This window comes from Conger conger, chromosome 12, assembly GCF_963514075.1.
Source record: "Conger conger chromosome 12, fConCon1.1, whole genome shotgun sequence".
NCBI lineage: Eukaryota > Metazoa > Chordata > Actinopteri > Anguilliformes > Congridae > Conger > Conger conger.
In genome coordinates this window covers 12947825-12964013 of record NC_083771.1, presented here as the reverse complement: position 1 = coordinate 12964013, position 16189 = coordinate 12947825, and the positions used below count along the sequence as shown (strand labels likewise).

General features: G+C 41.5%; 1 protein-coding gene across 1 annotated transcript in view; it reads left to right on the top strand.

The window, feature by feature from the left end:
• The window catches only part of LOC133141497 (intelectin-like), a 51438-nt gene extending 48415 nt beyond the window's left edge, over window positions 1–3023 (top strand). Inside the window, exons 6-8 of the mRNA XM_061262068.1 lie at window positions 377–497; window positions 1600–1703; window positions 2445–3023. Coding sequence (XP_061118052.1) covers window positions 377–497; window positions 1600–1703; window positions 2445–2597 — 378 coding nt within the window. The 3' untranslated portion in view covers window positions 2598–3023. The remainder of the gene's footprint in view (window positions 1–376; window positions 498–1599; window positions 1704–2444) is intronic.
• The last annotated feature ends 13166 nt before the right edge of the window (window positions 3024–16189 follow it).

Genomic DNA, 16189 nt, shown 5'->3' with positions numbered 1-16189 from the left:
GTTGGTGGGAACGGAGGTCTCTAGCTAGCTCTGTGTTTCTCTCTCCCTCATTTTATTTTAAAAGGGTGCAATAAACTCAAACCCCAACACTTGGCCTAGACAGAAGGAAGATTCTGGCAGGGTCTTAATTCCTAGAGGAATCCAGTCTTCCAACTGTTGTGTATCTGGCATTTGTGCACAAAATATAATGTGAAGATGAAAGTGTGACAGACTGTCCTCAAAACTCCAAGGTAACAAAGGGTTGCTGCGTGTTCAGCTACTGTCCAAATACTTAGACTGCACTGTAACTATTTATTTTAAGAAATCATAGTACTTCTGTTTGACAGAGCAGACAGAAATGTGTTTTGCTGATGCTGTTTGTCTTTCTGTGTTTCAGCAATACCCTGTGAGATTCAATGTGGGCGTGTGCAACACCAACAAAGGCCCAGCTGTTCCCATAGTGTATGATTTTGGGAATGCAGTAAATACTGCTAACCTGTATGGGCCATACTCAAGAAGTAAGAGAATATTAGAGACGGCACAGACTGGTTAGTGTATTCGGAACAGCAGACTGTCAGGCACCAGAATCAAGAACCCCATTGCGAGACCATGGAAGTGAAAGTTAAAGTCTTTAACTTCACAGCAGATTAGACATGCACAAACAGGAATGTCAGAGATTAGGCAGTTTGGAGTCCAGGCAAATGCATACAGCAAGGGTAATCCAAAGATTGGTCATGGTCACAAGCAGGAGGTCGAAAACAGACAGGTGGATAAACATAAACTGGGCGGCCTGTAGCGTTGTGGTTAACGTACATGACTGGGACCCGCAAGGTCAGCGGTTCGATTCCCGGTGTAGCCACAATAAGATCCGCACAGCCGTTGGGCCCTTGAGCAAGGCCCTTAACCCTGCATTGCTCCAGGGGGGAGTGTGTCCTGCTTAGTCTAATCAACTGTACGTCTGCCAAATGCCAATAATGTAATGTAATGAAACTAAAACCAAAATCGGAAACCAGAAAATCAAAGGGACTCCATACACAGCAGGTCGTAGCAGAATGGAAGGATAATCCAAAATCTGAAAGCCAAATGGGTTGAAACACAGGAAATCAAACAGAAAAAAACGCTGGACAGAATGGTGTGAACACATTACAATCTGGTGACGAAAGACAGAAAGAAAGGAGTTTCAATACACAGCTTTAACAATCACAAAACGAGAAAGGGGTGGAATCAATGACAGGAGACAGGAAGGAAGTACATATAAGGAGTGGGGAGGCAGAGACACGAAATGGGAAACGGGCAAACGGAATGAATGAATGAAAATTAACAGGATACAGACTACGGCGAGCACAGAGGGTAAAAATACATGACAATGCTAAGGACTTATACAGAAAACAGAGAACATAGAACCTGACACAGACTGGTGTGTGTATTAGAAACAGCACAGACTGCTGTATGTATATAGAAACAGCATAGACTGGTGTGTGTATTAGACACAGTACAGGCTGGTGTGTGTATTAGACACAGTACAGGCTGGGGTGTGTATTAGACACAATACAGGCTGGTGGGTTTATTAGACACAGTACAGACAGATATCTTCATTCCAGTCTCATTTCTCATTTACAGATGAGTTTACTCCAGGTTTTATCACTTTCCGAGTCATCAACAATGAGAAGGCACCTTCAGCCCTCTGCTCCGGAGTCAGTCCAACGGGATGCAACACAGAGCACGTAAGACTGCTTATAGCATGATATGTTATCTATTAGTTGATTAATTTAAACAATTAATTAAATTTGCAGTTGAACATTTCAAAATGTATTGACATGCTTTTAAAGTGTGATACTACTATAGTTGCCTCTCTGACACCACCTGCTGAAGACCCAGAGTAGACCATCTTTGAGTAAAGATCTTAAATCATCCACACGGATTAGTTATTTACTAAGAGAAAAAATGTGTGAGGGGAAAAAAGTAATAGTAAGTGTCAAAATTAGTTTGCAGTTACACAATTTTACACGTAGGCTACACAATTTCAATTCGATTTTATATTAAGATTTGTACTCTTGATATGAATAGAATAATAATATAGATAATCATCATGAGCCATGAAGTTTATTTATGGCCATAAATGCTGTGTAGTGTGGATGCCTACTATATACTAGTAGGGCGAGTCACCTACATGCCATGTCTTAGCCTACTGCTTTTAATGTATTGACTCATTATAGCTACTTTATTATCTTGAAATAATATAACACCCACCAGTTACTATGACATTTTCTTTACAATTTATCTATGCCTGTAGCTACATGCTTTATTTTCAAGTGTTGAAACCAATATGACGTGTTGGTCATGAATATGCAAATCGACGAAATTACATGGTCAACGTCATCAACGTCGACTAATCATTGCAGCCCTAAAAGACAAACCTAAGCCTGTTTGTAGCACGGTGTGCTCTAAAAGGTATGTTTTTCCAGTACTGTGTGGGTGGAGGAGGCAACTTCCCTGAAGGGGCACCACTCCAGTGTGGGGACTTTGCTGCATTTGGCTGGAGCGGATATGGAACCAACCAAGGATGGAGTGCTTCCCTGGACATGACTGAGTCTGCCCTGCTGTTGTTTTACCGCTGAAGAGTCTGCCATGTCTCCCCATGACTCGTCATAGTTCCTATTACATGGGAGCAAATCTCTTTTTCATTTATCTTTGCTTAATTAGGGTGTGCTATTGGTCCTTAAAGGTACAATAGGTAATTTCGGACTTCTAACGGCCAAGAGAGGAATTGCAGCACCAAACACGCTCAAACCACATTGTTGTGGTTGAATGTGCTGATGTTGAAATTCCATTGGCTGTGGCAATTGCAACCAATTTTCAATCAGTGAGCTTGAATTATTGTACAGCTATATAATGTTTTTGTACAGCCTGTCAACTGCATATTTTGAAATCGAATTTAAGGGCTATAAACGCAGGCAGAGTGTGAGTAAACATGTCAGTGATAGGAAGGGATTTACAATGGTCTTGTAACAATGTTTTAACACAAATAACTTAGCTATTGTACCTTTAAGAGAAGGCAGAAGAAGACTTCAGTTTTTATGATTAAGCCAATCTTAGTGAACTATAATAAAAAAAGGTTTTGGGAAAGCCATACCAACCAACCTGCTTCTGGTCTCCCGTTTCTTACTGACACCAGGGTCCAGTTTTTATTATATGAGTTGAATGTATTCCTCCATACGATTGTCAGTAGAAAAATAAATGCAGGTACGTCTTTGTTTCAAATAGATAGTTTAATATTGTAGAGGAACTTGTGGTTCTGTTCCCCAAGTACAGATCAACAAGGGCCTTTACATCCTCATGGTCATGGTTTTGCATCAGCCAAGTGATGCAAAAGGGACTGTCAAGCTGTCATGAAAAGTGCATTTCTGTTTTTTTTACAATTGGTTCTACAAATAGACTGTGGCATCTCTATTGTGTTTACGGTGAAGTAATGAAGGACATTTAAATTAAAATATTCTTTTTTTTCTTTTTGGTTTTCTATTTTCATAGAGTTCATTTTGTATCCAAATGAGCTATTTTTGAGTGGTTTGTAACCCTAGATATTTATTTCTTCTTAGCTATTGTGATAGGCTGGTGTTTTTAAAGGTAAATTAATGCCTCTCATTCACCCATTCTGGCCAACGGTGAAAAACTGCCATACAAGGTACCAATCATGGGAACAACACCCTCCTTAGCTCCTGAGAGGATGCGTTCTGCGGCCAATCTCTCTCTTAGATTCAGATTCAAATGAGCTATATTGTCATGGATACATATTAGGGCAACATTGGATCAGGAGATAAGAGCTGCCTGGCAGTTGGAAGGTTGTGTAGAGGGAAATTTTCTAATCCTCAGTTTTATTGTTTTAAAATTACAAGGATGTATAAACTGTGTTTTCGATACATTAAGGCATTGTGCAAAACTGCTGTGCTAAAACATTCCGACTGCATCTTGTGACATTTGTTAATGGGAAGCTGAGTTTCAAGCTTTAAAATACGATTTTGCGTATATAGAAAGAACGGAATTTTGAAATATTCAAATATTGAAATGGGGGAATAACATGTTTACAAGAGAGATATATCTTACAAAGCAAAAAGATGAGATATGACATCAATCCATGGCTTCTGTTTATTTTTTTTACTGTCCACACCAACCCCCCAATCAGCCATCAATGTTACACCCACACCCGTTTTGCAGTAAACATCTCCAGGAATCCCGAAATTGTGACTTGGTCATTATGAAACTTGCAAATGCTTAAGCTGTAGCCGAAGCACGCAAGGAAGAACAAAAAAAGAGGAAAGCATTCTGCACTTTGAACAAACAAAACTAAATCCCCATTGAAATTGTAATTAAATATTTTGGCTGGGAAAACCTTTTTGGGACCATGGGTAGCAGGCAACGGAAAGAAGGGTCAGAGGACTGCACCAAGTTTTCCGGTCCTAAATATATGATGTATCAGGAGCACGGTGAATAGAACTGAGATTCCCACAAAAAGCCGACTCCAAGAATTAAAAGGGAAATTACAAGAGAAAGAAAAAAGTAGGGGTGAGTGAGTAGTGCATTACTCGTATCCGTTTCCAAATTAAATTACCCATTAATTAACAAAAAATAAACTAAGATGGCAACTGAATACTTTGGTGGATCTTGGTACTCTGGTTTTTCACAAGTGGCAGTGGGCATATTGGTAAACTAGGCAACAACTTTGAGCCGTTGTTACTGTTGCAGTTCACATAAGGCTACTTTAGCAAAGTCAAGTACATCTGAGATAGTTAGGCCTGATATGCTGGCAAAATGCATGGCTGACTATTCCATTCAATATCTTACTGAGGAGTGACTGAGTTTGTTTCCATGAGTTTGATGAGCTGTGCAAGAGCTAGAAAAACACTCAGGTATCAAAAACAGAGAAGAAGAATGCAATGTGGAAGTGGGCAGTGTCAGCCCTACAACGGCTACATCTGAAAGAGCATACTATGTGCTACATTTTATCAATGTATACTATAATTCAGCATACTTAAGTGAGTAAAAAGTATGATGGCTTTATGGATATACTACGTCCTCATAGAAACGTGGCACTACCTTTCAGCATGTGCTGATGGCAGCCATAGACCAGTTGACGGCACACAAATGGCACCTACCGACATCTTGCCCAGTCCTGAAATTACCTTGTGGCTAATGTACCTTTTGAGTTATTTATTTTTAACTTCTGTGGGAGTACAGTAGTTACAAGAAAAAACATCATGTCATGATGTCATAATAGGGCCTGAGATGATCATCACAACAATTCTGATCTCCCGGGAAACCTGAGCATCATTCTCAGACAGTTTACAACTGTATGACTCTGTGATGTCAGAATGCATCTGGGAGATGTATAAAGGTGCAGTAGACAGATGTGTGCAGTTGGGGGGAAAGCGATTGAAAGGAGAAGCCAGAAATTACAGCATAGTTCAGGGAGTCTGAAGATATTCATCAAATCACAGAAGGGAGACAACCAGAATTGGCAGTTATTCACAGGAACAATTTGTTCCCAAATACCTGGTCAGTATACGCCTTGAACTTTTTCTAAAAAATGGACAAGAGAGCCTACATTTATGAAATGCTTTGTTCAAACAGTTAGCTAAATATTTCAATGTTTAATACATTAAGTTAAATATCTAGCTAAATGTTACATACATTTAGCTAAATATCCATTTTGCTAAATGGTTCAATCAGTTAGCTAAATGTTTACCAAAACGATTCATACATTTTGCAAAGATTTGTTTTAAAAAAGGGATTTTTTGATTACATGTGGGGAAAAAGTGCAGATAAATGATAGCGTTCCATGGCACCTTTGACACCCCATACTTACCCAGTCCTGTAATTATGTACCTTTGAGTTTTTGGAATATGTTTTTATATGAAAATGTCCTGTGGGAGCGCAGTAATTCCACTGTGTGCATCGCAATTAAAACCAGCTGCAATTGGAAGGGAGAGGAAAATGGAAAATCCAACAAAATATGTATAAAATAAAATATCTAAAAAATACATTTCAATTCAAATTCACCATCAAGAGTCCAGGTAGCATATACAGTGCACCCGGAAAGTATTCACAGCGCTTCAATTTTCCCACATTTTGTTATGTTACAGCTTTATTCCAAAATGGAATAAATTCATAATTTTTCCTCAAAATTCTACACACAACACCCCATAATGACAAGTTTTTTATATAAATAAAAAACTAAGAAATCACATGTACATAAGTATTCACAGCCTTTGCTCAATATTTTGTTGATGCACCTTTGGCAGCAATTATAGCCTCAAGTCTTTTTGAATATGATGCTTGGCACACCTATCTTTGGGCAGTTTCGCCCATTCCTCTTTGCAGCACCTCTCAAGCTCCATCAGGTTGGATGGTGCACAGCCATTTTCAGATCTCTCCGGAGATGTTCAATCGGATTCAAGTCCGGGCTCTGGCTGGGCCACTCAAGAACATTCACAGAGTTGTCCTGAAGCCACTCCTTTGATATCTTGGCTGTGTGCTTAGGGTCGGTGTAAGTAAATTTTATTTATATCAGCACCTTTCAAGCATAAGAGCACAAGGTGCTTCACAAACAGCACACAAAAAGAAAACAAGAATTAGACAAGACAGCAACAATAAAATATAAAAGAGATAAAAATACACAAAACATCAAACATTAAATATTAAAAGCCATTTTATAAAAGTGAGTCTTGAGCTGGGACTTAAAAGTGGACACGGAGGAAGCTGTTCTGATATCCAAAGGAAGGCTGTTCCAAAGTCTGGGCGCTACGACCGAAAAAGCCTGATCACCCTTCGTTTTCAGCCTGGACTTTGGAACAGCCAATAATGCCAAGGAAGATGATCTGAGTGTGCGAGAAGTTTGATATGATGTTAAAAGGTCAATGATATATTCCGGAGCAATGCCAGCCAGAGCTTTGAAAGTAATAAGTAAAATTTTAAAATTGACTCTAAATTCAATAGGAAGCCAGTGTCGGTAATATGGGCCCTTCTATTTGTCCTAGTCAAAAGTCTGGCTGCTGCATTCTGCACCACCTGGAGACGGGACATGTATTTACGACTTAGACATGTATATATGGAGTTACAATAGTCCAGACGTGAAGAAACAAAAGCATGAATGATTTTTTCTGTATCCTGCCATGATAACATGCATCTGATTTTTGAGATATTTCTTAAATGGTAAAAACAAGTCTGGATTACTTTTGTAATGTGGAGATTGAGATTAAGATTAATTACTCCCAGATTTCGAGCAGTACTTTTCACATTATGTGCAAAAGGGCCAAGGTTTAAACGAATTTGTTGAGCGATCTCTGGTTTTCCAAAAATTAAAACTTCAGTCTTATCGGGATTAAGTTGTAGAAAGATTTGAGCCGTCCAGCGTTGAACATCAGTTAGGCAGTCTCGTAAATTTGACAGTGTGTTAACCTCATTGCGTTTAACTGAAAGATATCATTGTGTATCGTCTGCATAACAATGAAATGATATGTGGTGATCTTGAATAACTCTGCCCAGAGGTAACATATAAATAGAAAATAAAATGGGTCCGAGGATAGATCCTTGAGGAACACCGTAAGTTAAAATAGCAGACAAGGAAACTGAATTACCTATGGAGACAGAAAATGTTCTATTCGACAGATAAGAGGAGAACCATTCCAGTGCAATCCCAGAAAAGCCCACCGAGTTTTGTCCTGCTGAAAGATGAACGGTCGCCCCAGTCTGAGGTCAAGAGCGCTTCGGAGCAGGTTTTCATCCAGGATGTCTCTGTACATTGCTGCATTCATCTTTCCCTCAATCCTGACTAGTCTCCCAGTTCCTGCCACTGAAAAACATCCCCACAGCCTGATGCTGCCACCACCATGCTTCACTGTTGGGATGGTATTGGCCAGGTGATGAGCGGTGCCTGGTTTCCTCCAAACATGATGCCTGGCATTCACGCCAAAGAGTTCAATCTTTGTCTCATCAGACCAGAGAATTTTGTTTCTCATGGTCTGAGAGTCCTCCAGGCGGGCTGCCATGTGCCTTTTACTAAGGAGTGGCTTCTGTCTGGCCACTCTACCATACAGGCCTGATTGGTGGATTGCTGCAGAGATGGTTGTCCTTCTGGAAGGTTCTCCTCTCTCCACTGAGGAACGCTGGAGCTCTGACAGAGTGACCATCGGGTTCTTGGTCACCTCCCTCTCTAAGGCCCTTCTCCCCGATTGCTCAGTTTAGACGGGCGGCCAGCTCTAGGAAGAGTCCTGGTGGTTCCAAACTTCTTCCATTTACGGATGATGGAGGCCACTGTGCTCATTGGGACCTTCAAAGCAGCAGAAAGTTTTCTGTACCCTTCCCCAGATTTGTGCCTCGAGACAATCTTGAATTGGCGGTCCACAGACAATTCCTTTGACTTCATGCTTGGTTTGTGCTCCGACATGCACTGTCAACTGTGGGACCTTATATAGACAGGTGTGTGCTTTTCCAAATCATGTCCAATCAACTGAATTTACCACAGGTGGACTCTGATTAAGCTGTAGAAACATCTCAAGGTTGATCAGTGGAAACAGGATGCACCTGAGCTCAAGTTTTTTTATTTTTAATAAATTTGCGAAAATCTCAAAAAAACTTTTTTCACATGTCATTATGGGGTATTGTGTGTAGAAAAAAATGAATTTAATCAATTTTGGAATAAGGCTGTAACATAACAAAATGTGGAAAAAGTGAAGCGCTGTGAATACTTTCCGGATGCACTGTATACATACAAATTTAGTGTTTGTCATTTTCCAAAAAACATTGCACCAAATAAACTCTTTACAACGCCAGTCCTTGATGCTTAAGCTAAGCATTCATTTGTTTATGTGTTTGCTTTCAACTAAAGACAATACATTGGAGAGATGCTTCATTTGTTCCCAGCACAATCTCACTCATTTCCACATCAAGTCTTCCGGGAAGATTGGCCAAATGAAGCACATTATCTTAGTTGCGTTATTATCTTTGTTCTAACCAAATTGTGTAGTTGCATCTGTGTTTTAGCCACAGTTTTAGAACACCCACGGTACTCTCAGCAGCATTACAAGAGCATCTAGAGGTTTTTAAATTTATAACAGGAAAAGGCTGATCCAATATGTTAAAGATTTGTTAGTTTGTTTGCCAGATCAGGAAACATGCGAAGCAGACACTGTTAGCCTATTAACATATCTTGCAGAGACAGTGAACAAAGTAAAACTAAACAAAGTCCAGCTGGCACAATCTACAATTAAATACCTGGGTCATAATATCTCAGCAGAAGGTAATAAGAGAGTACAAGCAATTGCTCAAATACCTAAACCCATAACTAAAAGCAGGTCACGTCTTTTCTCGGAATGACTGGCTACTGTAGGCACTGGCTCCCAGACTATGCTGAACTGACTCAACCCCTACAAAACATGGCACACGGCTATAACCTGACTGCTAATAAACATGTGACTTGGACAGAGGAAGCTGAATGCTCCTTCCAGAAAATGAAAAGACGGTTACAGCAGGCCCCTATGTTTGGGCTATCTGACATGTAAAAAAACATCTATAAACATTAGTTCCCCTTGCAGTGGCTGAGCTATAAATGCAGAAGATGGAAAAAGACAGCTCACTTCTTACCAGCAAGAATGCTGCAGTATCAACATGTGTTGCTATCACTACCAAATGTTACAATCAAATGATGCATTTTACTAAACCCTGCTACTTTTCTCCCCACAGAAGATGACGGAGAACCGCATGATTGTTTAGGAGTAATTAACCAAGTCCTCTCTCCCAGATCAGACCTCTCCTCCAAGGCCAAGCTGGAAATATATGTAGATGGGTCTGCAAACCGAAACACTGAAACCGTTGACAGTCAAGTAGGATATGCTGTAGCAACACTGAACGAGACCTTGGAGTCTGCCAGGTTACCTGGCCACCTGTCAGCACAGGCAGCCAAACTTAGCTAAAGGGCAAACAGTGAACATATACACAGATAGAAGGTAAGCATTTGGGGCAGGATTTTGGAACATTCGACAGGCAAAGCAATACAGGATGGGCTGTCAGTCGAAAACCTGTTAAAAGGTAATGATAGAGCAGACATAGCAGCCAAAGATGCTGCACAAGCACAAACGCAAACCACACTCCAGATGCTGGTAGATAATCCAGTTCCTGGCGTCTGGTAAACTGCTTCTCCCTAATTACTTGGTACCTTATTATCTAAAGGTGACCCATGGCTGAAAGCATGTGTCAAAAGGAGGGATGGAGACTAATGGAACATTGTAACCTGGGGTTTCACGGGGACGTCATTCCGAAATCACAAAACAATGTTTGTGATATGTTTTGTATGTGCAATGCACAATGGAAAAGGAGTAAAAGCCATGATTAGCTCAACCCCCATACCTAGGGGCCTTTTTGATTATCTAATGATGGATTTTATAGAACTAACACCATGCGAAAAATCTGTACACAACAGGTGCAGGAAGCAGCCTTGCCAAAACCAGGAGAGGCCCCTCTCCACAAGCTGCACCCTGGGGACTGGGTGTTGGTCAAAGACTTATGGAGGAAGATCTGACACCAAGCCAGGTGGAGGGGGCCATACCAGATCCTGTTGACCATACCGTCTGCAGTCCGAGTGGCTGAGCGGAGCTCCTGGGTGCATGAGCCAGGGAGAGATAAAGAGCCGCTGATCAAGAGAGAGGAGGGGGCGAAGCCCCAGCAGACATGGGGCACCCCTCCTGAAGAACCCTGGCACCCTTTCTTGGTGATAGGATGCCGAACCCCATCAAGGGAATTGCTGTGTTTTTCATATTATGGATTCTGTTTATGTCAGTAATAGCCACCTTGACTAATGGAGCAATACAAAAAGGAGTGGCATATTACATTGATGGCAGGAAGTCCGCATTCTGAAGAAGAAGAAGAGGGTGCTGATGGGATGGAAAAGAAGAGAAGTAGTGGTTGTGAATTTAACATTTTATTCCATAATCTGCAGTTATATAGTTTGCTTATATGTTTTGAAGTCAGAGTTTATAAGATGTAAGTGGGATTCCGTAAGCAGAAGGTTTCATACATAACTCGACGTAGCCCGCATTGCGAGTGGCTGGTGATGTGACAAGTAAGGGAATATTAAGTTATGAATATACATTTTACTAACCATCTGTGGGTGATAACAGTTAACAGTTAAAGCGCTGCATTGAAACATTTCTAAAAGTTTCCTTATGATAAAATTACGTGTTAGCACGTAATGAGGCCCACTCTAAAGGCTGGAAGAAATGAGAGTCAAAGTAATGTGATTACGAGATGCATGAATACAAGCAATTTGGCTGCATAGTTCAGGGAGAGCTCAAAGAGGGTCAAAAACATGACACGCTGTGACACACCCCTGGGACGACAGAAGAGCAAGATATAGAGAGATACAAAACTTCCAGATATCTTTTAAGGTGGGGCGGAACAAAACTAAAAATGAACAAAAACAAAACTACTTATCCTCTGATTGCACTGCTTCCTTCCGGTAAATCAAGCCTTGCCACACACCTCCACCATCAGAATGCAGCCGGGCTCCATCCGGCTTGACTGACCCCAACCCCTCACAGGACATTGTTTGCAGACCCCGGCTGATGGATTACCATCAGGTAAATCCTGCTGTCGCTGTCCTTCATCCAGTGGAGCCACTAAAGGGGGAGGCATGATCCGAATAGAGGACAAAGGGTTTTCTCAGGAGGTAGTACCAGAGAGTCAGTACAGCCCATTTTAGAGCAGGACACTCCGTCTCAATGGTACTGTAACGGCTCTCCCTGGGCTGACCTTCTGGCTGATGTAGATCACCAGTCTGCATTCCTCTATCCAAAGCATCGGTCTGCAGGAGAAAAGGTTCAAAGAAGTCAGGGCTGATCAAAAGGGGACCGCCATGGAACCACACTTTTATATTCAGAAACACCGACTGTCACTGCTCCGTCCCCTGGACTGGATCAGAGGCTCTCTTTTGAGTGGGATCAGTCAAGGGACGAGTGAGACTAGAAAACTCCAGGATAAACCGACCGTAGTAATTTCCAAGCCCCAGGAATGACCTCACTTGCTTTTTGGACTTGCCAAAATGCCGAAATGGTATCTACCAAAGGACTGACACGTCCTCGCTCTAGATACTGACCCTCCCTCCACCCAGTTCCACCTCCTGGGGTTTGGAGTGAGCCCTGCCCTTCAAGGAGTCTTTGGGACAGCTCAAAATTGTCCACATGAAGACACTGTGTTTTACAATCTTTCAAACAGGGAGGGCATTCGATGCCTTCCTGTCTCAGAATAATGCCTGAGAAGGCAGCATTTTCACGGTTTGAGACGCTCTGTCCGAAACCCTGTCCTCACTGACCCGGAGACTGGAGTGTGTTCAGGCATTTACCGGCTGTTCTGTATTCCGATGATGTGAAACGACAGCATTAGGCAGGCCGATAGACAGACAGACAAATGCTTGGGGTAAAAGAGTAGCACGAGGCCACTACATTAGCATTAGTCCGTCAGGCGCAGATGTGGCTTTTCTTGATAAACGTTCCCCCTCCGAGCCATTGAGTGGGAAATGACTTTTCTCCCGCTGAAACAGAAAGAGACTGCTGCTTAACCCCTGCGTTTGAATTTAATTCCCTTCCTGCCTGTTTGCCCCGGCCCCCTTTGGAACAGGAAAGAAAAAGAGGGAAAACAAAATCATTTTCAGCACGGTTGCTTTTTGGGCTGCAGTGTGCATTAAAGAGGGTCTTTGGATCAGGTTAGTTCATTACGGAAAAGGCTATGACTGTGAGCGAGAGGGCCAGACGTGCTTTTCTGCCACGTCAGATCTCCATCAGAGCTGAAGAATAAAGCAGTGAGCCATGAGCCATGTCTCAAATTAATGACTAGTGGACTAGGGCAAGCGTGGAAGTTAACAGTCATGTGATCAAGTGCGTCCCAAACTCATTGAAAAAAACTGGCAAGTTCACTTATTGTACACAGCAAAACAGCAATATCATATATATTGCTGTTTTCTGTTTTGATATATTGCTGTTTTGCTATATACAGTGGGAGCAATAATTATTTGATCCCTTGCTGATTTTGTAGGTTTGCCCACTTACAAAAAATGGAACTGTGTAGAATTTTAATCATAGGTACATTTTAACATTGAGAGACAGAATATCACAAAATAATCCACAATAACAACATCATATAAATTTTGTGAATTTAATATCATATTTTCACATGAAATAAGTATTTGATCCGTAGAACAGTAGGACTTAATACTTGGTGGAGAAACCTTTGTTGGCAAGCACAGAGGTCAGACATTTGTTGTAGTTTGCACAGATCTTGGGAGGGATTTTGGTCCATTCCTCTTTGCAGATCCTCTCCAAATATTTAAAGTTCCGAGGCTGTCGCTTGGCAACTCGAAGCTTCAGCTCCCTCCACAAATTTTCGATGGGATTTAGGACTGGAGACTGGCTAGGTCACTCCAGGACCTTAATATGCTTCTTTTTGAGCCACTCCTTTGTTGCCTCGGCCGTATGTTTTGGGTCATTGTCATGTTGGAAGACCCATCCACGACCCATTTTCAGTGCTCTCACTGAGGGAAGGAGGTTGTCACCCAAAATTTCCTGGTACATGGTCCCATTCATCCTCCCCTCAATACAGTGAAGTCGTCCTGTCCCCTTAGCTGAGAAACACCCCCAAAGCATAAGGTTTCCACCTCCATGCTTCACAGTGGGGATGGTGTTCTTGGGGTTGTACTCAGCATTTCTCTTCCTCCAAACATGGCGAATCAAGTTGATGCCAAATAGCTCTATTTTGGTCTCATCTGACCATATCACCTTCTCCCAAGCCTCTTCTGGATCATCCAGGTGTTCTTTGGAACACTTCAGACAGGCCTGTACATGTGCCTTCTTCAGCAGAGGAACCTTGATTTTAATCCTTCACGATGTAGTGTGTTACTGATGGTTCTCTTTGTGACTGTGGTCCCAACTGCCTTCAGGTCATTAACAAGCTCCTCCTGTGTAGTACTGGGCTGATCCCTGACCTTTCTCATGATCATTGATATCCCAGGAGGCGAGATCTTGCGTGGAGCCCCAGACCGAGGGAGATTGTTGGTGACTTTGTGTTTCTTCCATTTTCTAATAATTGCTCCAACAGTTGTTAACTTCTCACCAAGATGCTTGCTTATTTTCTTGTAGCCCATCCCAGCCTTGTGCAGGTCTACAATTCTGTCCCTGATGTCCTTAGACAGCTCCTTTGCTTGGCCATGGTGGAAACGTTGGAATCTGATTGATTGTGTGGACAGGTGTCTTTTATACAGCTACATAATGATGTAACACAGGTGTTCTGGGTAATGAGTTGAGATTAGGAGTGCTTCTTAACGGAAAACTAACTGGTCTGTGGGAGCCAGAATTATTGCTGATTGGTAGGGGATAAAATACTTATTTCATGCAAAAATACGATAATAAATTTATAAAATTTAAATGATGTTGTTATTGTAGATTATTCTGTGATATTCTGTCTCTCAATCAATGTCAATGTTTGAAACAAATTAACATAATGTCAGTTAAAATAGTCATGTTTTGTATTTGGTTGCATATTGTTTGCATGCCATGACTTCTTGAAGTCTGTGACCCATCAACATCACCAGAATGTGGATATCAGTGGATATATGTTAAGGTTGTCGTACAAGTGATACAAAAATCTCTTTGCATTTGAATGGATCTTAATGGGAACTGGGGGGTGGGACTAGATTCAGCTGTACATTACGCCAAAACAGTATGGAGCACCTTTGTTGGCTAAATGGCTTCATGTCATCAAGGGTCCAAGGTATCAGATGAGCCTAAAACCATCCTGCTGCTGCCAGATATGCCGTAGATACTACAAAGGACATTTATCCTGACTAATCTTCCTGTTGAACTCAATGGAAGAATTAATCAGGAGAAACAACCCTTGAAGTATCTACTGTATATGTTGTAGCAGCACAGTTGTTGGCGCTGGTTTAATACTTTGGACCCTTGATGACTTCAAGCCATTTAGCCAACAAATGTGTTCCATACTGTATCAGCATAATTTAGATCTGAATCTAGTCTAGTGCAAAGAGTTTTAGTATCGCTTGTAGGACAACCTGAGAACAAGATATCCAGACTGCTGATGTTGATAGGTCACAGACATCAGATATATATATATATATATATATATATATATCCAGTACTGTGCATAAGTTTTAGGCAGGTGTGTAAGAATGCTTTCAATGTTAATAGTTTATTTGTATCAATTAACAAAATGCAAAGTGAGTGAATAGAAGAAAAATCTAAATCAAATAAATATTTGGTGTGGCCACCTTTGCCTTGAAACCAGCATCAATCCTTTTAGGTATACTTGCACGCAGTTTTTGAAGGAACTCGGCAGGTAGGTTGTTCCAAATATCTAGGAGAACTAGCCACAGTTGCAGCTGGTGCTGATCGTGTTGGCTGCTCTGTCTGTGGTGCTGATGCTCATCATGTTGGCTGCTCTGGGCTCTCTGTGGCTCTGGTGTTGATCGTGTTGGCTGCTCTTTCTGTGGCGCTGGTACTGAACGTGTTCGCTGCTCTGTCTGTGGCGCTGGTGCTGATCGTGTTGGCTGCTCTGGGCTGTCTGTGGCTCTGCTGTTGATTGTGTTGGCTGGTCTGTCTGTGTCGCTGGTGCTGATCATGTTGTTTGGTCTGGGCTGTCTGTGGCTCTGCTGCCGATCGTGTTGGCTGCTTTTCCATTTGGGTCCTCCCACATACACCTGATAAAGCCCATTCATGACAAATGTTGTGTAGCCTTCATTACATTTCCGCATGCAAACCAATTTTCAAAGGATACAACAGCTTTTTATATTGTTCAGTTTGGTTTTACTACCTTCTAGGCAGTTTGTTTTCCATTCTTTTTCTTACACAATATATCTACCTGCATGGTTGCTTGATATGTAATACATCATCCTGAATGAGAAAATATTTTTCAAGTTACATTACCGTTGCATTTCAAAGCACGGATTGTCAAAGACCATAAAAATCCTGGCAGGTGGATGCAAAGCAACTGAATCTTCTAAAACATTACCATATTATAATCAAGCGTTTTGTTGCTATCTTCTGAAAGATACAATAAATATTTGTTTAGGATTAGGTTTCGATGGTGAAAATATTTGTGAATCTATTTTTTAATTTAAGCCCTTCAGGAGCAGGGCTTACCTAATAATTATACACGC